The sequence below is a fragment of the Mauremys reevesii genome, linkage group 16 (assembly GCF_016161935.1).
Source record: "Mauremys reevesii isolate NIE-2019 linkage group 16, ASM1616193v1, whole genome shotgun sequence".
NCBI classification, from domain to species: domain Eukaryota; kingdom Metazoa; phylum Chordata; order Testudines; family Geoemydidae; genus Mauremys; species Mauremys reevesii.
In genome coordinates, this window is record NC_052638.1 from 7,059,211 (window position 1) to 7,086,092 (window position 26,882).

General features: G+C 43.9%; 1 protein-coding gene across 7 annotated transcripts in view; it reads right to left on the bottom strand.

Moving 5' to 3' along the window:
* The window catches only part of ZDHHC1 (zinc finger DHHC-type containing 1), a 56,754-nt gene that overhangs the window by 26,956 nt on the left and 2,916 nt on the right, over nucleotides 1–26,882 (bottom strand). For 5 of the 7 annotated variants that reach the window (XM_039503073.1, XM_039503072.1, XM_039503069.1 and 2 more), the window contains exons 2-5: nucleotides 13,994–14,212; nucleotides 4,233–4,408; nucleotides 2,412–2,513; nucleotides 253–369 (exon numbers count right to left, since the gene is read on the bottom strand). In XM_039503073.1, the coding sequence (XP_039359007.1) occupies nucleotides 253–369; nucleotides 2,412–2,513; nucleotides 4,233–4,408; nucleotides 13,994–14,212 (614 nt within the window). The remainder of the gene's footprint in view (nucleotides 1–252; nucleotides 370–2,411; nucleotides 2,514–4,232; nucleotides 4,409–13,993; nucleotides 14,213–26,882) is intronic. The other 2 variants (XM_039503070.1, XM_039503074.1) reach the window with 1 other exon arrangement.

Below are 26,882 nucleotides of genomic sequence, written 5' to 3' on the forward strand. Positions count from 1 at the left end.
GAGAATAGCTCTGGCTGTTCCATTTCCTGCATGTAGCACAGGATGGCCACCCTCCTCCACACAACCACCCAGGGCAACCCAGGAGTGAAGGAAAGAAGCCGAGCAACAATCTCCAGTTACGGCTCCCTGATTCTATGCTTTGACCCTAGCACAGGAATCCCAGTGCTCTGGCTGAAAAATGTGGATACCACTTCCCTTATTGCTGGAAGGAGTAACACTCCTTTTCCTTTCCCCTCCCCAGCACACACTTACACTGGCTGCTCCTGTAGTCCCTGGCCTTCACTGACCTCACAGTAGACAAACAACACATGTTTTTTCTGCTTTCCCTGCTGCTGCCCCTTCCAGAGCATCACACATTGAAACTGGTGCCTGGAGACAAGAGTGAGAAGGCAGAATGCTTTAACCGCCTGATCAAGCTAGGTGTATCTGCCCAAGCTGACTGTGATTGTCTAACCACTCTATGCCTCAGAACTGTTAGGGATACCTGTACAACTTCCAATAAGTATTTCTGAACATTGCTTCAGAAGCAATTATGAAAATATTTATTATTTAGCTTTTGGTCTGAAAGATGCGTCACATGAAACACCCCCAGGGTAAAGCACCCTAGACGTACATTTAAAATTACAAGAGTGCAAAAGATACAAACCACAAATCATACAAAACAGGAATTCTTTTCCCCCCATCCCTATCACACATCATCTGATCACCACCCTTGTGACTCTACCACTTGAGAGGGAGATTTTTAAAGACACAAAGAGCAGATAGGTACCCACCTCCCACTGAAAGTCGATTAGAGTTGGGCACTTAACGCCCCTCTGTGCTCTGGAAAAGTCTCCCACTAAATCTCCACTGCACTTTCCCACCAGACACGTGCCAACTGCCTCAGTCCTGGAACAACGTTCACTCAATCAGATGGGCTTTGCAGCACACCTGGCTATTTTGGATCTTGGGGAAAGGGTAAGACCATGCCAGCAGCTCCTTCCCTCTAACAAAGAGGTGATCACGCTCAAGGACCTCTGCTGATCCCAGCTGTGGCACTATTGCATCGGGATCAGTTATTTACAAAAGGTTTAAGCATGGAGCAGAGGTCTTGGCAGATGTACTAATGAAGCCCTTTTACAACCCTCTAGCCCAAGTCTAGGGCATCAGCAGCAATTCTCAGCCTGAACATCACAACCCACTCCAGTTGTCTGGGTGTCACAAGCCTGATCTCATTTTTAATTTCTCTGGTTTCTGCACGAATCGAATGTATTTGGCTCCTTGCCAGCAGTAATCTATAAACCGTTGCACCAATTCTTGCGGTCCTCCAATATGCAATGAGAATCATAGATTCATAGATTGTAGGGCTGGAAGGGACCTCGAGAGGTCATCGAGTCCAGTCCCCTGCCCTCATGGCAGGACCAAATACTGTTTAGACCATCCCTGATAGACATTTATCTAACCTACTCTTAAATATCTCCAGAGATGGAGATTCCACAACCTCCCTAAACAGTTTATTCCAGTGTTTAACCACCCTGACAGTTAGGAACTTTTTCCTAATGTCCAACCTAAACCTCCCTTGCTGCAGTTTAAGCTTCTTGTTCTATCCTTAGAGGCTAAGATGAACACGTTTTCTCCCTCCTCCTTATGACACCCTTTTAGATACCTGAAAACTGCTATCATGTCCCCTCTCAGTCTTCTCTTTTCCAAACTAAACAAACCAATTCTTTCAGCCTTCCTTCATAGGTCATGTTCTCTAGACCTTTAATCATTCTTGTAGCTCTTCTCTGGACCCTCTCCAATTTCTCCACAGCTTTCTTGAAATGCAGTGCCCAGAACTGGACACAATATTCTGGTTGAGGCCTAACCAGTGCAGAGTAGAGAAGAAGAAGAATGACTTCTCGTGTCTTGCTCACAACACAACTGTTAATGCATCCCAGAATCAAGTTTGCTTTTTTTGCAACAGCATCACACTGTTGGCTCATATTTAGCTTGTGGTCCACTATAACCCCTAGATCCCTTTCTGCCGTAGTCCTTCATAGACAGTCTCTTCCCATTCTGTATGTGTGAAATTGATTGTTCCTTCCTAAGTGGAGCACTTTGCATTTGTCTTTATTAAACTTCATCCTGTTTACCTCAGACCATTTCTCCAATTTGTCCAGATCATTTTGAATTATGACCCTGTCCTCCAAAGCAGTTGCAATCCCTCCCAGTTTGGTATCATCTGCAAACTTAATAGGTGTACTTTCTATGCCAATATCTAAATCGTTGACGAAGATACTGATATCAGTTCAAAGGAACCTGCCATCGCAGCATAGGGTGGTTTTGAGGAGCTGAATATAAATTGGGCCAAGATATGAGAAAGGCTGAGAAGTCCTGTACTAGCATTTCCTGGATGGCTTTGCCCTGGAGTCAGAGGGCCAGACCCTTACCAGTAGTTCCTCTCCCCCACGCAGTTATTAAGCCATTTGCAATGATGATCAAAGCCACATACACACTTGTTGCAGGTTCCACAGTGTTTCGACTTGGAGCTTCTGCCAAAGAAAGGATCATGTTAATGCAGATAAAACCAGAACAACAACAGTAACTCATCTTCGTCTGGCTAGAGACCTTTCTTGTGAAACAAATGTTCAGAGAAGGGCTGGGCCTCAATGAAAAAACTAACTAGGATCAGAAACACTTGAACACCCTTTATTCACTTTTCTCTTACTGAATAAATGAGCTTTTCAAACAATGCACCTGTTAGAGCCTCTTAGAGTCCACTGGACATGCTCTATTCCCCTTCGCAATTCCTATTACTTGCAGTCTGCTCTGTCTGCTGGCCCTTCAGCTTTTTCACTTACTTTGCTCTACGCTGCACCTTGGGGCTCACTGCAGCTCCTTCTTTCAGTTGGACCGTTCTGGCCTCTATCCTTTGTCACCAGCCAACATATACAGCACGGAATTAGTATTGCTCTTGGCGTGAGCAAATACAATAAAGCAAAGCAAACACCCCTCTTTGATTCATTCTCCATCCCGATATGCCAATCTTTTCCTTCACCATCTGCCATCACCCGAAGTTCTCCACACAAACATAGCGACAGATACAATGAACTAATTAAGCAAAAACTTCTGGAGCCTTGATAAACTACAGCCTGGATAAACTATGCCCACTGGTCACAATATTTACAAAAGAAAAGCCTACCATATTTTTCTCCTTCAAATCCCTCCATAAAATTCAGTTTTACCACAATTCCTATCTAGTGTTGCCAGTAGATAGCACATATGCAAGTAACAAGCTACACTGTGCACACTGCTAATCTACATGAAAATGTGCTCCTACTGTTGCTACCACATCCTTCCTCTCCCCCATCCCTACCTGCTTGTTTGTTTTCTCCACCTCTTGCATCATCATGAATCAAGACTGCAAGCTGTTTAAGGCAGGTAACTCTTTATTGTGTGTTGGTAAGGTATCTAGCACAATGGGGCCCTGAACCCCGGGGGACCTCTTGGCACACTATAGTAATGATAAGAATCATAACCTCCAAGACACAGCCATCTTTACAAATATGATAGATTCAGTACCAAACTGATAATACAGTGGTCTGACAGCTCTTCTCCCATAGCCCAGTGAAGTCAAGAAGACTTCAGTTGACATCAATGCCGCATTGCATCAGACACATAATCCCAAGGGGACTAGCCTCACCCGAGCCATAATGCTAAATATTCCAAAATCTGCCTTTTCTGAGTTTCTGAGGCCTTTTCCCCAAGTTTAGAGATTTCTAATCTGGAAATGACCACTAAAATGCTTTCAATCTGTGAATCTCTTTACAAATTCTGCTACCACATGTTAAGCTTAATGTCTCCCAAGCTAAATATATCCAGCTTCAAACTGGTATCTGCCCAGAATCCAAGCACAAAGAAATTCATCGAATCATAGATTCCAAGGCCAGAAGAGACAACATCTAATTTGACCTCCTATATAACAGGCCAGGGAATTACATGTTGCTCTCTGGGATTCAAGTAACACAGAACTAAACCCAACACAATCTCTCCCCCGAAACAGGAGCTCAATTGAAAATACAGCAGAGACACAAATACACATGGTGGAGAGCTCAGAAGTCTTTATGGTCATGAGTTTGGAGATGAGCACATTATGCTCAGTTTGCTATCCCAAAGTCACATCCCTAAAGACTTTAGGGTACCCATCCCACCTTCTAACTGTGATGAAGAAGAAAGAAAAACAGAAGGGGAAGGTCCTGGGTGGTACTTACACATCCACATCACAGACATGGCAGTGACGGTTTTCAATGACATGAGCATGTTGGTCACGGCTGAAAGTGGCCAGCTGCCCTAGGTACTTGTTCTCTCGCACATTGGCATCAGCTGGATCAATGGAGACTGCAGTGAAATGAACCACTAGGTGGCAGATAAAAAACACTCCTGGACACTGAAACACATAGTTAAGGAATGGCTCAGAAGATTAACGCTCATGCTTATCATCAACAAACTAAATCCAAACAAGCAAGAAATTTATGGTCTGCAATTAGAAAGTCTTACGCAGCTGATCACAGTATCACTCAAAAATCTGCTCCCCATTAGGACAGAGAGATGCACATCTCACCCCCAATAAGTCTTTCTCCAGGCAAACTTAGCTAGGTTTGAAGGAACAATAGGTAATAGGTAATAATTGGAGATATACCAATCTCCTAGAACTGGAAGGGACCTTGAAAGGTCATCGAGTCCAGCCCCCTGCCTTCACTAGCAGGGCCAATTTTTGCCCCAGATCCCTAAGTGGCCTCCTCAAGGATTGAACTCACAACCCTGGGTTTAGCAGGCCAATGCTCAAATCACTGAGCTATCCCTCCCGCCAATGCTTCCTGTGATCTTGTGAGGGAGTACCATTACCTTTCTGTTACAAAGATTTCACAAAACTTAACTTTACTTTCCAGTAGCTGTCCTTCTTTGAGTAGATTTTTGACAGGTTCCCCCCGGGGTGCCATCTGGAACTGGGGTACCACTGAGCCCTCTGACCCACGAGCATGGGCTCCCTCTCACACAGTACTGCTGTGACAAGCTGCAAAGCCCTCCAGCCTGCACTTTCACCAGCATTCACACAGCTAGGGACATGCCCAGCTGCAGTTACACGCAGGCTCCCTAGCCACCAGCTTCCCAGCCTGGGACCTCAGAGCAGTACCATCCTGCCCTGGTCAAATCTGGCCAGGATGTGTGTTTAATACCTGGTCCACCTCTCCCTCAATGTGAAGAGAACAATGCACTCTTGTGGTAACCAAGCAGAGATTTCCCCCAAGCACTCCAGTCAAAGCTCATTGGTTTAGATTAAAACAAAAACAAGTTTATTAACTACAAAAGATGGCTTTTAAGTGATTAGAAGTGATAGCAAACAGATCAAAGCAGATTACCTAGCAAATAAACAAAACACACAACCTAAGCTTAATATATGAAATAGATTGGATCTGAATTAGCAGATTCTCACCCTGAGAAATGATAGAAGCAGGCTGCAGATTCTTAAGGGGCAAGCTGCACTTGCTTTACACCTTGGACTCCGCAGGTCTTTCATACATAGGCTAGAAATCCCTTCAGCCTGGATCCAGCCCTTCCCCCAGTTCAGTCTTTGTTCCTCAGGTGTTTGCAGAAGTCTTCTTGGGTGGGGAGTGAAGAACCCCAGATGATGTCATCCCCTGCCTTATACAGCTTTAGCATATGGCGGGAACTCTTTGTTTCAAAGTTTGGTTCCCAAACCAGTTTGTGGAAAAATACTGACATCCCAAGATGGAGTCCAGAATCATGTGGCCTGGTCACATGTCCTTGTAGAGTCATGGCAGCCATTACTGTGGCTTGTAGAGTCATGGCTGTCTGAAGTGTTCTCAGGAAGGCTCACTAGGTGGGGGATAAGCTTCTCCCAAGGCCTATTGTTTTTCCTAATGGCCCATTATCCTGAATAGGCCCTTCCCCACCCACAATCTAGACTGAAAGCATCTTGTCTAATGCTGGCCTAATGGGTGTAACTACCATTTGAAGTACAGATACATAGTCAGTATTTATAACTTCAGATACAGAAATGATACATGCATACAAATAGGATAATCGTATTCAACAAATCCTAACTTTTCCAATGACACCTCACATGATTTATACAGAAGGAGACTAGTCTGTAAAAGGAAGCTTATTGGAACACCACGGAGGGTGAGATTTTGTCTGTATTCAGTTTTCTTACTGTATTACACTCAGACTTGCGTGTTTTATTTTATTTTACTTAGTAATTCACTTTGTTCTGTCTGTTACTACTTGGAACCACTTAAATCCTACTTTCTGTATTTAATAAAATCACTTTTTACTTATTAATTAACCCAGAGTATGCATTAATACCTGGGGGGACGAGGGGGAAAAAGCTGTGCATAGCTCTCTGTCAGTGCTATAGAGGATGAACAATTTATGAGTTTACCCTGTATAAGATTTATTTGGGATTTGGACCCCATTGGGAATTGAGCATCTGAGTGTTAAAGACAGGAACACTTCTTAAGTTGCTTTCAGTTAAGTCTGCAGCTTTGGGGCACATGGTTCAGACCCTGGGTCGGTGTTGGAGCAGATGGGCGTGTCTGGCTCAACAAGACAGGGTGCTGAAGTCCCAAACTGGCAGGGAAAGCAGGGGCAGAAGTAGTCTTGGCACATCAGATGGCAGCCCCAAGGGGGTTTCTGTGATCCAACCTGCCACAAGGGCCACATATATGTTCCCTCACAGAGCCAAACTTTCAGAATGAAGTTAAATAAAAGAACTGTGACTCTGATGCCACCAGTTCCTTTTGCTTTTTCAGAATTACTACAAAAGATTGAGGAAGTCTGGATGTATACAGATAATCTACTCGAAGAGTCACAGTTCCTAGAAAGTAACTTTCCTTTCTGCAGCTATTGTCTATACAGATCTCCACTACAGTACTGGCTGTACCAATTCTCAAAGGAGATGGGTCTTATTATGGAGAGGGAGTTATTGTGAGTGCTGATTAAGTAAATACTGCTCTTCTTCATTAGCTCTAGAATGTGTGCAAATTATTTTATGCAGTATTGTTGAAGCCATGTTGGTCCCAGGATATTAGAGAGACAAGGTGGGTGAGGTAATATCTTATTTGACCAACTTCTGATGGGTCTGGGAAAGATATTCCGACATCACAACTAAATACAAGGTGGAACAGATTGTTTAGCATAAGTAGTTAGCACATATTCTAAGGGACTATTCAAGGTGGATTGGTGCATTAACACACAGACTCATCATATCTGGCCACGGTACTCTTAATGAAGGAGTATCAGGATTCAGAAACCATCCTCAAACCACTCACCACACTCACCAAGAGGCAGCTTTCTCTAGGACACAAATGACTTCCTCCACAACATTTACAGCCTCCCTTAGAACACCAATCCTTGCCACCATGGATGCTACTTCCCTAAACGCCAACATCACTATGACAGCATAGCCGCCTGCCTCAAATACTTTACAAGACAGTGGACAACCCTCAGATAGCACCCCAGATACATGTCCAAACTCATCCATTTCATCCTCACCCACAACAATTTTACAAAGCCCTGGCTGGGATGATTTAGTTGGGGATTGGTCCTGCTTTGAGCAGGGGGTTGGACTAGATGACCTCCTGAGGTCCCTTCCAACCCTGATATTCTAGGATACATTCAGTAAACACTTTGTCCAAACCATGGGAACAGACATGGTTACTAGGATGGCTCCCCAATATGCCAACTTCTTCATGGGATGCCCTGAAGAAGAATTTCTGGACAAATGCACCACAAAACCAATGATATAGCTGAGATACATCAATGATATTTTAATCCTCTGGACAGATGACTTCAACTCCCTCATTGATTTCCACCATAACCCCAACAACCACTATGAGTCCATTAAGCTCTCCCTGGAACACTCCCATACCAGCAGCAACTTCCTGGACACCACCATCAGCTTCAGACAATCATATACAAGAAACTCACAGATCACTACACCTACCTTCATAGTTCCCTACCCCAAACAGCCACCCCAAACAAACCAAGGGAATCTCTTATCTACGGCCAGGCACTCAGATACCACAGAAAATGCTCTGAGGAGAAAGTCTGAGATATATGTCTTAATACACCTTCACCAAACAAGGACACTCCACCAGAGAAGTAGATCACATCATGGACAGGCCACCCAAATACCCAAGAAAATCTACTTCAATAAAGAAATAGAATCTCTTTCGACTGCACAGCCTCAGTTATCACCTACCACCCCTCAACAGAACCCATACAAGGTATCATCAAACCACTATAACTCATACTCGATGGGGACCCAATCCTGAAATAAATCTTTCCTGATCCCCCACTTCTAGCCTTCAAACAACCCCAGACCCTTCAAGCTCATTGTCAGAAGCAAACTCCCCACAGACCAGAACATACCCACTCAAAGAGGCACCAGACCCTACCAGAACAAAAGATGCAAAATCTGAAGACATATCACCACTGCTGCAATGATCTATACGCCCCACAAGGCACCTTTCAAGATCCATGGATTCTACATGTGCCTCTATCACAACATATGGTATATCTCACCCAGTGCACTAAATGCCCCAACAACAACTACAATATGTGGGGGAAACCAATCACTATTCTCTCAAATGAACTCACACAGGAAAATGATAAAAGACAAAAACACCCTATCACCTGTGGGTGAACAGTTTTTCACAAAGTGATTACTCTATATCTGTCTTTTCACTCCTCATCCTCAAAGGATGCAAAAAAACGAGGGTGGGATTTTAAATTCATAATTCTGCTAGACACTAAAAATCATTGACTCAACAGAAATACTGGGTTTAATACAATCTATAACACACTTAACCCCCCCACTTTTATCCTATGACTGTAGAGCCACTCTACCTTGAATAGTCCTTTAGAATATGTGCTAACTACTTATGCCAAACAATCTGTTCCACCTTGTATTTAGCTGTGACGCTCAGCATGCCTTTCCCAGACCTGAAGACGAGCTCTTTGTAGCTTGAAAGGTCTCTGTACTGTATATCAAACCCCAAACCTTGTTTAAAACAGTGTGACCCATAAACCCTTTAATGCCATCTGGTAAGGGGGTTACAAGAATATCATGATTCTGGAATATACATTCTGGTTCACCAAAGAATGTCATGTGAGGTCTTACATGACAGCCAGGGTCACACTGGTACATAAGAACAGCCGTACTGGGTCAGACCAAAGGTCCATCTAGCCCAATATCCTGTCTACCGACAGTGGCCAATGCCTAACAGGTAATGATCAAGTGATCGCTCTCCTGCCATCCATCTCCATCCTCTGACAAACAGAGGCTAGGGACACCATTCCTTACCTATCCTGGCTAATAGCCATTAACGGACTTAACCTCCATGAATTTATCCAGTTTTAATTGGTAATTAATGTTCTTGTGAGATGTACATACAGACACTATGTAAGGAGTTATGTATGTACACTGAAAATATGTTTCTGAAGTCTGTATCAAGGCAGAGGTGAAGAAACAGGTTTTCCGTCACACACAAGATTCACCTGTTTCTCTGTCGGGGTGGACTTTAATAACAGCAATAACAAGAGCTCCAGCCCATCTCAGCTAACCTCTTCTCTTTTCTCCCCAAACAAAAGTCAGACAAGAGAGGGATTCCTTCTAAAAACTTTCTCTAGCTAAAGAGGAAGGGAACACGATGTTGTTAAAAGCATTGTAAGTTAGCACAATGGGTAACTATTTACATATGAAGTTATCAAAGAGATGGGAAGTCAATAGGGAAGAGCACACAGGAAAGAGAAGCCACTGGAGTTTATACTGTGTCTGAGTACAGACAATGAACTTTGGCAATATAAGAAGGCGGCAAAGAACAAATCCCCTTATCCTTCAGGAAGTAAAATGGCAGCGTGTTTACATTTGCAAAAACAGAATCTCAGCCAATCTTGGCTGAAGACGCTGAATAAAAGAATTTGAATGAGGTAAGTTTCTTTAGACAAGAGAGTTACTTGTTAGTTAAGTTTAGTCTCTAGAAAGCATGTTATGATTTTGTTTTATATATAACCATTTGTTTCCAATTTCATTAGTTACTCTCACTTGACTCTTTGATAATAAACTTGCAGTTTTCACTATAAATATACCTCAGTGCTGTGATATTAAGCAAGGTGCTGATCCTGAGTTGAATCATACAAGCTGGTGCATACACTGTCCCTTTGGGGAGAGCAGACCTGGTACTTCTGTGAATGTTCAGTCAATAAGGGGCTGAACATTACAGGGGGAACACTTCACAGGGTCTTGGGCACTGGGGTGCACTTATTGTTAACCTGCAAGGCAAAGTAAGGGCTGGCATAGCCCAGATCACAGTGCTTGGGTAGTATGATGGAATGCACCCCTGTATTCACACCCAACACACTATTGTAATAATCTTTGTTTTAAAATGACTTGTAAGGCATCATTTGAAAACTATTAACTTGCTGGTCAATATTATCATGGTGAAATGCATGTAGCAACATTATATGTAAAGTTATGAACATAAGCTGAAACCATGACTGAAGTGTGTTTATCAGGCAAGTCTGGGAAGTGAGTAAACCTGTTTCTCAAAGATAAAGGACAAGCTGACGCCCCCAGGAAGGTGTCAAAGCTAATGGGCCATCACCTATCCAGTGGCCATTCTTTGGCATGGAAGGGGGGGGAGACAAGAGACAAACAGATTTGCATTATAGCATACATAGGTGAAAAGAAACAGCATAACGCTTCTTCCGCACCAGACTCCATGTCTCCTTGCTCTCCACTGGATAGAACTTTATCTAAGGGTCACTTAGGAACATGCATTTCAAAAGGACTAAACTATAAAAGTGAGGGGCAAAAGCACCCCAATTTATGTCTCTCTGTCCATCTCTCTCTTTTCACCTATGAAGACAAAAGAAACAGCCACTGGACCTGGGGAGCAGATCCTGGACTGAGAGTTTGGTCAGCAATGTACTGAATATCTGTGGTAGGAACATCACCTGCAACCAAGTCTGGTATCTTTATTTTTCTAGTAACCATTTCTGACTTTAATGCCCTAATACTTGAACTCACTTAAAAACTAAAATCTTTGTAGTTAAATAAACTTGTTTTATTCTTTAATCAAAACTAATCTAGTGTTGTGAACTGTGTGGGTAACTCCATTTGAGATGGGAAGCTGTTGTATCTTGATCCTCAGACTGTCCAAGAGAGAGCTGGACAGTGCTAAACACATGTTTTTGGGGAAAATCCAGAACTGGGAGTGTGTTGGGGTCACTGTACATGTGGTAACAAAGGCTGATGGAAGCCAAAGTACAGCTGGCAGGCTGCAGTTACCCACAGGCACTCAGGGTGTTACTTGAATCTTGAAAGGCTGGTTTGTGAACAGCCCAGATGGGAGATACAACAGCAAAGCATTGTGAGGCACCCAAGTTTGCAGGGTGAAGAATTGTGTGCAGTTCGCTGCCTATTCCATGCTGGAAAAAAGCCAGATGAGCTAATAGGCTGGTGGTGTCAAAGCAAGACTCCCACATGCTGAAGGCAAGGAGGTAACAAGGTGACTCACAGTCCTGGGTACTCCAAGAACCATCACAGACTGTGACTGGGTTATGTTAACACCTTTGATTCTTTGGGCCCATATATTCCATCTAAATTAATACAACAGAGCCCATTGTGCTGGGAGCTGTACAAACACAAAACAAAAAGACTATCCCTGACCCAAAGAACTTGCAAGAAAAGACCTCAAGGTAGCAACCTTATATGTCTCTGCAGCATAGACATTTCTCATACGTAATGTGGAATCTGCTTTGAACCTTGTGGGTGGAATGTGTTCCAAGATTCTCAGGTAATTTTAACACATACATTTGTATGCAAAATTTTATCTGCGTAGAGAATCTCTGAGCAAAGAGTCCTGGAATCTTCTTCTAGGTTTTCTGTCGCATACAAAGATGTGAATAGGATTTTAGTCCTACAGAAGGCCATTTGTACATTAGGACTATGTAGGCTCCACTGGTAAAGTATGCTGTTTATGGAAAAATACAAGTTCAGATGAAAAACAGAAACAACTTAAGCACAAACTGAAGATGTGGGCATAAGACTACCTTCTTTAAAAAACGTTTTATAAGCAAGTTCAGGTATTATAACGTGGATCGCACTGATCCACTGGCTGATTTTATTGTTACTAGGAACGCTATTCTCAGGGACAGATGATATACAGAACATTTACCCAAATGTTCAGAGAATTGGCAAGACCTAGATTCAAGTCTCAACAAGGAGGTGATTCACAAATAGAAGAGAAAGTAGAAACTAGTTCTTATCCAAATCTTTTGACTGTAGAATGTCTGAACACAAAAGATCCTTGAATAGTGACTAGATAAGTTGATGATATGGACACCACATAAACGTCTACAGTTTAGTTTTGGCTTAAGCAGGCAGAGTTAATAAATATTTCAGGATAGCAGAGATGGGGCAGATGATGGAAGTTGAATGCAAGGACACATGCTTACCTAGAGATATTGATCTATCTGGTGCAACCTTAAATATGGGCTCACGTCTGCTCCATCATAAAACAGAAAATATTCAAATAACTTCCTTAACACTCTAATTATGGAAAACAAGAAAGGTTATTAATCTAGCAGAACCTGCCCTGTCATAGTTACTGTTACTGCATCTGTTCCATGGATAAATATTTATAGCAGGGATTCCCAAACTTTTTCCACAGTGTGGGCCAAATTTAGAGAGACTGTCTCCTAACAGATTGTTCCTCCAACACCATATGCAGTGTAGAGGTAGCTGTGTCGGTCCCAGGATATTAGAGAGACAAGGGTGAGGTAATATCTTTTATTGGACCAACTTCTCTTGGCTTGAGAGACAAGCTGTCGAACCACACAGAGCTCTTGAACAGCTGAAGAAGAGCTCTGTATGGCTCAAAAGCTTGTCTCTCTCACCAACAGATAGTGGTCCAATAAAAAATATTACCTCATCCACCTGGTCTTTCTGCTCCCCGAACATTCACATTTGAATAGACTAACTCGCCTCCCAATAATAATCATATAACATCCTTTGGGCAACTATAGCAATTATTGTATGGAAAAGTAATATTAGGAAATTAATGCATTTGTAGCAATTGGAAACAAGAAAAGCCAACACCATATAACTAGCCATCTTTCTGCAGCTCACCAATAAATGCTCCTTATGCCAGAGTTTGAAACTCTCTGATTTTATAGAATTCCACAAATTTATGTGGCACTATTCAGAATACAAGAGGGATGAGGTTTGTCTCTGATGTGCTTGCAATCCAATGCAAACAAATATCAATACAAACATGGGACAGCAGTTCATAGCATGAGAAATGTGCAGATATCCCTGGAAGAAAGATCAGCACAGGAAGGTTTTATGAAATAAATTAATTTTAAAGAGGGATTTGCAGAAGGAAACAGAAGCTATTCCAAGCACAGGAGGCAGCATGAGTGAAGTCAAGAAGACGAGATTAGGAGAAGAGACAAAAGGAAGCAGAGGAATATAGGCAGTGCAGGATGAAATGAGAGAGACATAGGCAAAGAGCCTTGGAGGTAAGGACCAATAGCTTCAATGTAAAAAGTACAGAGATAGGAAGGATAGAGCAGAATGGTAATAACACAATTAAAGTATCAGAGGAGTAGCCGTGTTAGTCTGGATCTGTAAAAGCAGCAACATGCATCCGACGAAGTGGGTATTCACCCACAAAAGCTCATGCTCCAATACGTCTGTTAGTCTATAAGGTGCCACAGGACTCTTTGCTGCTTTTACATTTAAAGTAGTGGAAGAGAAAGAATCTCAAAAGAAGTGTTTTATGTAGACTAGAGGAGAGCAAGCTGGTAGTTATCTCAAGGCAGGAGATGACATACAGATGATTTCAATCTACAGTACCTAGATAAACTTAAAAATACCATCATTGTCCCATTACAGTTGAAGTTGTGTTTGTGATATAACATTAATTGTCAGTTGAAAGGATACAATGTATCCAGCAGGCACCCAGTGGTGAGGTAAGAGAGGCACAAGGATTCCAAAACCAATCAGAGCAAAGAAGAGATATAACAGCCAGGCAATAATCTGGAAGGGATGTAGAGGCCAGCTCCAGCCATTCCTTCGGGCGTGCTGAGATTGGACTTCAGCAGTTGTTTCACCCTCCTTTTCTGGAGCTGTCTTATTAGGAGGTTTGTTGCAGATGTTCATCTACAGAGAGCAGGAAAAAACAACAAAAAGGTAATCCTTAGGAAAACCCCTTTCCGTTACACTTGGCATTCTCAGAAGGTATGTCCAGAGATTCCAAGCCAGAAGGGATCTATTGTGATCATCTAGTCTGACATCCTGAATAACACAGGCCATTGAACTTCCCCCCCAAAAATTTGTAGAGCAGACCCTTTAGAAAAATATCCAATCTTGTTTTAAGAATTGTCAGTAATAGAGAATCAACCACAATCCTTGGTGGATTGTTCCAATGGTTAACTACAAATTCCACCTTATTTCCAGTCTGAATTTGTGTAACTTCAGCTTCTAGCCATTGGATCGTGTTATACCCTTCTCTACTAGATTGAAGAGCATATTATTAAATATTTGTTCCCCATGTAGATACTAATAGATTGTAATCAAGTTATCCCTTAACCTTCTCTTTGTTCAGCTAAATAGCTTGAGCAACTTGGATCTATCACTATAAGGCATGTTTTCTAATCCTTTAATCATTCTCATGACTCTTCTCTGAACCCTTTACAAGTTACCACCACCCTTCTTGAATTGTGGACACCAGAACTGGACACAGGATTCCAGCAGTGGTCTCACCATTGCCAAATCCAAAGGTAAAATAATCTCTCTACTCCTACTCAAGATGCCCCTCTTTATGTATCCAAAAATTGCATTAGATCTTTTGGCCACAGCACTCGTAGCTCATTATCCACCACCTCTCCAAATCCTTTTCAGAGTCTCTGCTTCCCAGGATCAAGTCTCCCCACTCTGTAAACATGGCCAACATTGTATGTCTCCAGATGTATAAATTTACATTTAGCTGCATTAAAACGCAAACTGTTTGCTTGCACCCAGCTTACCAAGCAATCCACATCGCTTTGAATCAGTGACCTGTCCTCTTCATTATTTTCCACTCCCCCAATTTTTGTGTCATCTGCAAACGTTATCAGTGTATTGGAAAATGTTACTGTAATGGAGCCCTGATCTTGGGTCCATTCTCTTTGTAGCTGGAGCTCTCAAACCTAGAGATTTCTGTGAGGATGAGACCTTCTCCCCACCAATCAAAGATGGCTTTGTTAGACTTTATAGTTGTTTATTAGTTTTTACTAATATTATTTTAATAAGTTTTCAAACATCACACTTTTGTATATAAAATAATTATGTTATCAAACACCTCTCCCTTCATTCTGATTTATTTCCCTGCCCTACTGGTGAATGAACTGAATATGAATCAAACGCTGATCAGATTCTTAGCTTGTATGGGAGACAGGCCAACCAGTCAGTTTAGAGAAAACAAGAATCCGCTTTCCTCCCTCACCATTCACTCAAACCAAATAATCAAACTGTTCAAAGATTTAATTTTTTCCTCTTGGTCATTTCTGCTTCCTTTGCCCCAATCCATAGTGGTTGCCACAATTCCACAATGTGAGCAGAGATCAGCCACTCCACGTCTGAGCCTGATCAGAGTCCTCTAAATTAACACTGTGTTTCCCAAAGGGGAGCAATGGAGGGGGCATCTATCTTAGCTCCAGCTGTGGCCGGGTGGGGAGGGAGAGCTCAGACCATCACAAGGGAAAATAATAATAATACCTCCTGCAACAAAGTGAAATCTGTCTTTGTCTTCAATCAAACAGCTTGTTATAGGTTTCTAAAGCTATTACAGGAAAGTTAGGCCTGGTCTACAATACAGAGTTAGGTCGACATAAGCCGCCTTGCACTGACCTAGCTGTGCCTGTGTCTACATTTACATTTGTCTCCCACCGATGCAAATGCCCTGTTACAGCAACGCAATAACACCACCTCCCCAAGCGGCACTGAGTCACGGTTGATATACTGAGGCCGATGCAGTGTGAGTGTAGACCAGGGGTGGGCAAACTACGGCCCGTAGGCCGGATCTGGCCCCTCAAGGCTTTGGATCTGGCCCACGGGATTGCCTGCCACGGGATTGCCCACCATGGGCCCCGCGCCCCTCTCAGAAGCAGCCAGCACCACGTCCCTGTGGCCCCCGGGCAGGGGGGCAGAAGGCTCTGTGCATTGCCCTTGCCTCCAGGCACTGCCCCACGCAGCTCCCATTGGCCGGGAAGGGGGAACCGCGGCCAATGGGAGCTTCGGGGGAGGTACCTGGAGGTGTGGCAAGGGCAGCGCAGGCAGAGCCCTCCCCCCCTCCTCCCCCAGGTGTCGCAGTGCTTCCTGGAGCGGCATGGCATGCAGGGAGACTGCCCTGGCCCAGGTGCACGCTGCTGCCACCCCGGAGCTGCTTTAGGTAAGAGACGCTGGGCCAGAGCCCAAACCCCTCCTGCACCCTGCCCCCCCCAACTCCCTACCCCCTGCCTGCACCTCACACCCCTCCTGCACCCCAACTCCCTGCCCTGAGCCCTCTGCCACACCCCGCAACCGTGTACCCCAACCCCCTGCCCTGAACTCCGTCACACCCTGCACCTCTTCTGTACCCCTGCCCTGAGCCCCCTTATACACCCTACACCCCTTCTGCCCTGAGCCCCCTCATGCACCCTACACCCCTCCTCTACCCCACTTCTTACCCTGAGCCCCTTCCTGCACACCACATCCCCTCCCACACCCCAACCCCCTGCTCTGCATACAATTTCCCCACCCAAATATGGCCCTCGGCCCAAAAAGTTTGCCCACCCCTGGTGTAGACAATGCATTACCCATGTTGACCCTAACAGTCCTCCAGCAGGTGTCCCACAATGCCCAACTGACTGTTCTGGTCACAACTGTGAACTCCACTGCACAGGGGTCACAGAGACTGGAATGCCCCCCACTCCCTTTAAAGACCTGCATATTTTTTAAATGCCTTTTTCCTGATTGCCCAGCTTGGCGAGCACACCTAGCCGTTCTCCATTGTTGTATGCAACTGCCCAGCTGACCATGATGGCTACACGCTCCAGACACTCTGGCTTGAAGTAGACCAGAGATATTGGATCTCCTGGGCCTGTGGGGAGAAGAGGCTGTGCAGGCAGAGCTACTGACCAACCACAGAAACAAGGATATCTATGAGCAGATTGCATGGGGGAATGCAGATGCAGGGATATGACAGGGATCAGCAGCAGTGCTGTGAGAAAGCACAGGAACTTTGGCTGGCATATCAGAAAGTCCGTGAGGCCAACAGTCGATCCAGTGCCAATCCACAGACCTGCCCCTTTTACAAGAGCTGCATGCCATACTTGGTGGGATCTCTGCCACTACCACACACACCTCTGGGGATACCTGAGATGTTTGAGCCACAAGCCCCTGGCGTGAACTGCAAGAATGAGGAGATGGAGGAGGAGGAGGAGGAGGATCGGGGACATGCGGCTGGGGGAGTCCAGCTATGCTGTGAGCCAGGACCTGTCTGAGACTCCACTGCAGTCAAGCATGGGTGAGCCTGATGCAAGGGAAGGAACCCCAGGTAAGTGTTTAATTGTTTTCTCCATTATAACGATGTACTGATGGTGCCCCCAATTTAACAGGACACAGTAATCGAGCTTTCATTAATTTCCTCGTACTAGAAGAGGTAGTGGTACAACAAAAAGAGGTAGAGTTATCTGCTTTTCATTCCCCTGTTGAGTTAGGCAAGGAGGACCATGCAGCATAGTTTGTTTATGTACATAGTGTGACAGGGTCAGGCCAGATGGCTACAGAAGAGTGTTAGAAGGCAGATATGTTAGTCCCAGATTAAGTAGATCCCTTTTCCCTGGGTAAGGTAACAGGGGCGGTTCCAGAACAAGCAGGAACTTGCTGGAACCAACTACGGCAAGCAGGCTAATTAGGACACCTGGGGCCAATTAAGAAGAAACTGCTAGAATCCATTAGGACAGGCTGGCTAATCAGGGCACCTGAGTTAAAAAGGACCTCACTTCAGTTTGTAGTGTGCATGCAAGGAGCTGGGAGCAAGAGGCGTGCAAGAAGCTGAGAGTGAGAAGACATATTGCTGGAAGATTAAAGAGTACAAGCGTTATCAGACACCAGGAGAAAGGTCCTGTGGTGAGGACAAAGAAGGTGTTGGGAGGAGGCCATGGGGAAGTAGCCCAGGGAGTTGTAGCTGTCGCACAGCTGTTCCAGGAGGCACTCTAGACAGCTGCAGTCCACAGGGCCCTGGGCTGGAACCCGGAGTAGAGGGCAGGCCCGGGTTCCCCCCAAACCTCTCAACTCCTGATCAGACACAGGAGGAATTGACCTGGACTGTGGCTTCTACCAGAGGGGAAGGTCTCTGGGCTGTTTCCTGACCCACATGGTGAATCTCTGAGGTAAGCAAATCTGCTAATAAGCGCAGGACCCACCAAGGTAGAGGAGGAACTTTGTCACAATAGGGATGTCCCTTGAATCCTCCAGAGAGATCTCAATGAAACTTCCATTGAGATTCTCTGCAATCCTTTCCTGACAGTTTCTAGGGATGGCAGCCTTATTTCTTCCTCAACAGTAGGACACTTTCCCATATCAGTCATCAATAACTGCAGGCACCATTGCAGTACACAGGATAGCAGCCTACGGGCCCAGACTGCTTTGTGACAGCAGCAGCAGCTGTGCGCACTCTCTCTCTCTCTCTGTTACCCTCAGGCATGAGATATCAGCTAAAATCACCAACACCTGTGGAAAATAGTGCAAGTATTCAGTACCATCGCCTTATACTCATAGTTTCATGCAGCCAAGCAATTCCCTTCTCATTTCCCTCACACTTGGAGGGCCAGAGTCACCATGGCTGGTGCTGTGAGTGGTGCTGCACAGAAGCGCTCTGGAGCAGAAGTGTCAATAAGTATGTCTTGTTTAAAACTTTAGGGGAGCCAAGGAAGGGAGTTCTGAATATTAACTTTCATTTTCTGTATTGACTCTATTGACAATGATACCTCTGTGTGTTGCGGCCTTGAGGCATTCCCCCTCCACACCTGTGAAACACCTGCATCAGATAAAGAGGAGAAAGAAAATGACTCAGGATGACATGTTCAGTGAGACCCTGCAAGCCAGTGCTGCATCAGACTAAACAGAGAGCCTGGAGGATGAATACTGCAGCAGACTGTATGGAGAAAGAAAGAGCAGACAAAAGACAGACCCAGGAGCCAGAGAGGAAAATGCACCAGGACATAATAGGGTACTTCCACCAGCAAACACAGATGCTGCAGACTCTTGTGCACCTACAGGTTCATCAATCACTAGCTCGCCTCCCTTTGCAATCCATCAAGAACTCCATTGCAGCACCTTCATTTCCTCCCCCACCACGTCACATGGCATCAGGGGCTGCAGACCTACACCTACCACTCACCGCAGGACAACTACAGCTTGACATATGGTGATTTGTGAAAGCCACAGTAGTTGTATGTGTAGCTAGTATGGACAGAATGTTCTTTCCCCTTGTTAAATTCTGTTCCAGTAATCTATAAAGTTTTTAATGTCTCTGATTTTCAGTTGCATGGATTTTTCTTTGCATTGGTTTTGGTACTGAGTAACATTCCATTATTTGGAAAATAATTCATCTTTATTAGTTCACAACATATGGTGTGGAGTGCTTAGCAGTTCTGACTGCTCCTGCTTGCTTGGTACTGCACAGTGTGACCACTCATTGGCTCAGTGAGAAACACAGTGTAATAATCCTAAATGTACAGCAAGCACCACCAAATTACTAGGTGCACTGACACTGTTATAGTCACAGATGTACACCAAGCACCACACAATTTGTAACAGGCCAGTGAGAGAACACTACACAACAATGCATTACTATGACTCACTGTTAAAGTGCACTTACAAAGTCTCCCTGAGCAGTAGAGCTATCAGAAGTAAGGCCCCCAGTTGTACCTGCTCAGTACTTCTGAAGCCCTAACGAGACATCCAGATTGGTTGATGGTCCACCCTGCCAGATTGGCTGAGGAAGCCAGCAGACTGACAGCTCATTGGCTGCTCAAAGCACATGTCCACGGACTCTCTGCTTTCCTGTGCTCGTCTCTCCAAGCGTTGCTCCGGCTTCGCTCATCCACACTCCAACCCACATCCTGCCCTGCACCCAGTCTTGTTCCCATATTGTTCCAACCTTGCTCCTGCCTTCCCTGATTCCTGGTAATCCAGTTCTGACTCTCTGCTTTGACTCCAGACTCAGACTGTCTCTCAACCCTTAGCTCTGGCATTTGGGCTCTGATCAGTAGACCAGACTCCCATGCTGACCACCAGGCCTGACCTGCCTGCGTACAATCAGGTCTACGGGTTGTATTGCTGTTCAAACTCAGACACGCCACGTCTGCCCTCCACCACTGCAGCAACTTTTCTTATTTGTACTCAAATAAGTCATATCTTTAATTATCTTCAAATAAGTCAAAGGCAACCACTGAACTCCATGTACTACTTGAATGCTGCAGTGTTCTCCAATGAAAGTAACTTAAAGTGACTGCTGTTTTAAAACAGTATGTCTGAAGGACAACAATGGAAGACAAGTCACAATTTAATGACATTTCATCCAGAAGGTGAGGTAACTTACACAAATTACATTAATAGATTCACCCTTTAGCACACAGGAGGTTGTTACAGTTATTGAATAAAGTCATGGAAAAGAAGTTCAAAAGCTGAATAATCTTGAACTGCTTTAAAAAATTGTGATGGCTTTTTAAAAAGTTCCAATAAGCAACACTTGTATCAAATCAAGATGGACTGGCTTCTCTGTTAGGGGAGCTGGGGCTGTTCCAGGCTCCTTGGACCACCAATACAAAAAGGTGGTGGATTTTCATCTCCCACCAGTCCATTACAGGCTCTGATTTATTAAAATGTTCTTGGATTTATTAAAGACCGGAATGGGAGGCAAAGGCTGCAGACTGTCAGTCGTAGTGGATGGCAGTGTAAAAGATTATCCAAACAAACAATCAAAAACAGTGCAAACGATGTCATGAATCCTTCTTTCGTTAGCTTCCATGTGCCTCCATACTCCTCATAGGTATTACGCAGGATATAGCAGGCAGCTATAACCATTGGGATGTTTCTTTCACTGAAATCCAGTCTTGTAAGTAAATAATGCAAATGTCCCTTCAATCTACCAAAAGCTCATTCAACTGTCATTCTGCCCCTGCTGAGCCAGTAGTAGAATCTTTCCTTGGTGTGATCAAGATGGCCAGCATATGGCTTCAGAAGCCAGAGGAGCAAGGGGTAGGCTGGATCATCCAGGAACACTATTGGCATTTTATCATTACCAGTGGTAATGTGAAGGTTGGGAAAAACTGTCCCTGCTTGCAGCTTTCTGAACAGTACTGTGTTCTTGAACATGAGAGCATCATGCACCTTCCCTGACCAGCCCACACTGATATCGGTGAAGCATCCCTGGTGATCCACCAACATTTGCATAACCATAGAAAAGAAGCCGTTTCTGTTGATGTATTTTGTGGCAATGTGGTCTGGTGCCAAAATGGGGATATGCATGCAATCTATTGCCCCACCACAGTTTGGGAACCTCATTACTGGAAATCTGTCCACTATGTCCTGCACATTACTTAGATTCTGGTGTCCCTGTGCTGGAGGGCAGGGACAAGCTCAGAACACAGATCCAGGAACGTGACTTTGTGCAGCCAAAATTTCTGCAGCTACTGCTCATCATCCCAAGCCTGCATTATGATGCGATCCCACCAATCAATGCTCATTTTTCAGGCCCTGAAGTAGTGCTCCACCATCTGCAGCTGCTCTGTGAATGCCATCAACAGCCTTGAATTGGTTCTTGCTACGTCACACAGCAATCTACCCTCCATGTTGTCATGTTCCCTGCTGATTCAGTTCTTCTTGAGGTTCAGCAAGATTATACGTCCTCTATTTCAACATTCATGACAATGGTGCAGAGCTGGGCAGGCTCCATCCTTCTGTCAGACCCTGTACACCCACTTGGCCCTTTGTAACAAGGCCCACAGCCTGGGGTTTTCCTTGGCTAGAGCTCCCCAGCATCTTCTAGCTTTCCCCAGCAGTGCTCTATCCAAAGTACTGGTCTCCTACTCCAGAGACAGACCTTCCCCCATGAAGGTCTGGAACAGACTGCCTGCTCCTCTCCTAGGCAGCCTTTATATAGGGCCTAGCCTGGCCCTGATTGGCTGGTTCTAATCTTGGTCCTGATTGGCTCTCAGTAGGCCCTTCTCTAATTGGCTGTTCCCTGCGCAGCCACTCTGGCCTACTCTAGCCCTCTCTCTCATGGGGGTGGGGCAGCCACCCCACCATATAAGGTAACATTAATTGTTTAGAAAAAAGTTAATAACATTGATTAGGCAATTTTTTTAAAATCAACAAAACTTGCAATAGTTCTGAAAGCCACGTGAATGCACTTGTGAGGGAAATGTGAGCTGCATTTCCTGCAATGGACAAAATTTCCTGCTGGAAAGCTTCAGGACAATAACAGCTCTTATTGAGAGAGACATCAGCACCATCCTGAGCTCAGGAAATACCAAAAAAGGGCAAGACGGGGATTGCTAAAAACTGTTACTAAGGCCGGGTATACACTACAAACTTACATTGGTATAACTACGCCGCTCAGGGGGGTGAAATATCCACACCAGTGAGCAATCCCCCGGTGTAGACAGCACTATGTCAACAGGACGGCTTCTCCTGTCGACATAGCTACCGCCCCCTGCCAAGGTGGATTAACTACACCAGGGGTTCTCAAACTGTGGGTCGGGACCGCATTTTAATGGGGTCGCCAAGGCTGGTGTTGGCCCTGGGCCCCAGCAAGTCTGAAGCCCAAGCCCCACCGCCCAGGGCTAAGGTTACATGCCCTCTACCCCTTGGGCTTCAGCTTTGACCCCCCTCGTCCCCCGCCCAGGCGGTGGGGCTTGGGCAGGCTCGGTCTTCGGTCCCCCCTCCTGGGGCCACGTAGTAATTTTTGTTGTCAGAAGGGGGTGACAATGCAACGAAGTTTGAGAACCACTGAACTACACTGATGAGAGGAGCTCTCCTGTCAACATAGTAGCATCTTCACTGAAGCACTAAAGTGGCACAGCTGCGCTGGTGCAGCTTTTTAAGTGTACAGAGTCTTATTTAACCACCTGTACTTATAGAAGTAAACCCTGCCGTTTTCCTTTAACAACAGGATTTAACAGCAACATGCAGTGCCCACATGCTGTTTTTTAGTTCCCATAGATAAGCACAAGACAGGGCACCACCAGTCCAGCCCAACTTTCACAGGACACTTATATAGCCCCAAAAGCGCTCAGTGGTTGACACTGGCACCCAATTTGGTCCAGAAGGGCAGGAACTGATAAGTAGCAAATCAAATGAGCTGCATGTTTAACTTATTTATTTACTCACTGAACTTACTTGGTTTAGGATTTTCACAGGGCTGCCTGGGGGGAGGGGAGGGTGGCAAGTGGGGCAATTTGCCCCAGGCCCTGCAGGGCCACCCCCACGCGAATATAGTATTCTATAGTATTGCAACTTTTTTTATGGAAGGGGCCCCTGAAATTGCTTTGCCCCAGGCCCCCTGAATCCTCTGGGCAGCCCTGGATTTTCAAGTGATATTTCTCCCTAGCATCCCAACTAAACTGTGAGGGTGGAATGCGGTACAAGAGGTCAATGAACATTACAGAGCACAGACTAGGAATGTCTCTTAGCTGGGCAATCCCAATCCAAGCTTTATTCCTGATGAGGACAAGGTGCACTAGAAATATTTTGAGAACTGTTCTAACATCTAATACTAGCAGAACAGGGTGTGTGCAAAAGCATGTACACAAGTGGAACGGGGAATAAGCTTTACCCAGTAATTAAGGAGACCTGCAGTAATTAAGGAATTCTGCAGAACTCAAACTTCAATTAAAAAATAATTTCTAGCCCTTATGATTGTGGGGGAAAAAACCCCTACCAAATGTGAACCATGCAGCTCCAGTGCCTACGCTTCTGCTCATAATTTTACTATTGCTACAAAGGCCATGTCTACATTATACACTTACATCAACTCAAATTACGTCAGCATATAGCCACCATAGTTAATACATCACTTGTGCGCATGCATATTTGACTCATGTCAGCAGTGCATGTATTCACCAGGAGTTCTTGTACTGATGCAGAGTGCAGTGCACGATGGGTAGGTATCCCATTGTGCAGCTCACCCATGTCCAGCACACCCTCTTTTGGGAAGTTTTGGCAATGAGTGAGTCACACTTGAAAAGGGAAATTGAGCCTCCTACATCACTAGCAGCTTGGCACTGCTGCCTCGTCTGTTTCTCCTTATACCTAGAAGCAGCGTTTGACTTGGTGCCACATGACATTTTGATTAAAAAGTTAGAATGATATAAAATTAACATGGTATACATTAAATGGAATAAAAACTGGCAGGTCTCAAAATATAATTGTAAACTAGGACTTGTCATCAAGTGAATCTGTATCCAATGGGGTCCAGCAGGGATTGGTTCTTGGCCCTACGCTATTTAACATTTTAATCAATGACCTGGAAGAAAACATAGAATCATCACTGATAGAGTCTTCAGATGACACAAAAATTGGGGGAGCAGTAAATAAAGAAGAGAAGAGGTCACTGATTCAGAGGGATCTGCATCGCTTGCAAAACAGGGCGCAAGCAAACAATATGCGGTTTATACATTTTGCCATATTAAATCTAGCAACAAAAAATGTAGGCCATATTTACAAGATGGGAGACTCTATCCTTGGAAACAGTAATTTTGAAAAAGATTTGGAGCTCATGGCGGATAATCTGCTCAACATAAGTTCCCAATGTGACACAATGGCCTGAAGAGCTAATGCTATCCTGGAATGCACAGAGAGAAGAATCTCAAGGAGAAGACAGGTTATTTTACTTCTGTATTTAGCACTGGTGTAAGCACTGCTGGAGTATTGTGTCCAGTTCTAGTGTGCACAATGCAAGAACAATGTTAATAAATTGGAGAGTGTTCAGAGCCATGAGAATGATTAAAGGATTAGAAAACATGCTTTATAGTGAGACTCAAGGAGCTCAATCTATGTAGCTTAACAAAGAGAAGGTTAAGGGATAACTTGATCACAGTCTACAAGTACCTATATAGGGAACAAATATTTAACAATGGGCTCTTCAATCTAGCAGAGAAAGGTCTAATACAATCTAATGGCTGGAAGTTTAAGATAGGCAAATTCAGACTGGAAATAAGATGTAAATGTTTGATAGTAAGGGAAATTAACCATTGGAACAATTTACCAGAGGTTGTAGTGGATTCTCCATCACTGAAAATGTATACATCAAAATTGGATGTTTTCTAAAAGATACGCTCTAGGGATTTTAGGAAGAAGTTCTGTGTGTTATATGGATCAGAGCAGAGAGAAGATTATCACTATGGCCCCTTCTGGCCTTGTAATCTACAAATCTATGAAATTCTATGGTCTGTGAGACAGGTTTGACTAGATTACCTATTGGTTCCTGCTGTCCTTAAATTCCATGAATCATGAAAACCTTTCACCAATCCTTCTACACAAACACTTTTACCAAAGTTTTTCCCTCCCTGTGGATGTTTGGTGTAGGACTTGGTAACATCCGTATTACAGATCATAAAAGCTTCCTTTTGGAAAGGCAGACAGCAGCAAATTATGCAGGAATTCATGAAGAAATGTTCCTTCCATGTAAAAAAGGGTCTTAATACAAATAATTAGGAATGCTTATAGTTGCATGCATGCACGCACACACACAGGCACATACACATTCTTACCAGTGATTAGCACTAACAATAACAGCAACAATTGCTCAAACACACAGTTATAACAAAAACTGCAACTTTTTTCTTATTTTACAATTTCAGAGTCAAAGTGAACAAGTAGAATGAGTTGTGTCAATTGAGTAATTATGATTTAATTAACAGTGAACCATGCATCTCACTTACTACACTTGCAGTTGTCTGACTTCAGAAAAATTCAAAAAGCTGACCCTCGATTATTTTCATGAGAGATTTCTGTGCATGACAGCGTGTAAGTTGAAAGAAAACAAGATACACTTTGGTTGTTATATCAAAATACTGAATCGCATCTTTTCAAATGCTATTCACTGAATACTAAGACAATGAAATGCCCATATTCCAGAAAAACCCTTTATCTGTCACTCTTTCCTATGTAATTTGAATGCAGCATTATTGTTTCAAATACTGATTAGTTCAACAGAGGACAAGGTTATCTGCATAAACATTAAAGCAAAGGGGCTACCATTTTATATGTTTCCACAAACTTGGAACACAGTTGGCAAATCTGTGATGGAATTTTGGAATTAAAAACAGGAAAGAAAGTGAAGATATTCCAGCCACAGATGAAATGTTCTCCAAATTCCTTGAAAAGGCCAGTCACTCTGCTGCTGTATGAATCTCACAACAACTCTAAAGACTGGTTCAACTAATTGTATAACAGGGTCATATCCTTTAAATAGTTTGTGAGCCCTTCAGTGACATTCACACTGTTCTATATTTTAGAAACCATCAAAGACCAGTCAGAGCAGTATTAAGGTAGGTCTTGTATGTTTTATATAATTAATAAACTTGATTATTTGGGAACCAACTGTGCCCATGTGGTTTGTTCATATTTTAGATGGGAAACAAACAAGAGACATCAAAATAAATATTTTTATATTTATTACACAATTAAATGAATTTTGATAAATGTAGCCATTTTCCCTGTTCTTGATTTGTCTAACAAATGGGATTCGTATAGACTTTGTAATTTTTAACTGTTCATATAATTCCTATGAAAACATTCC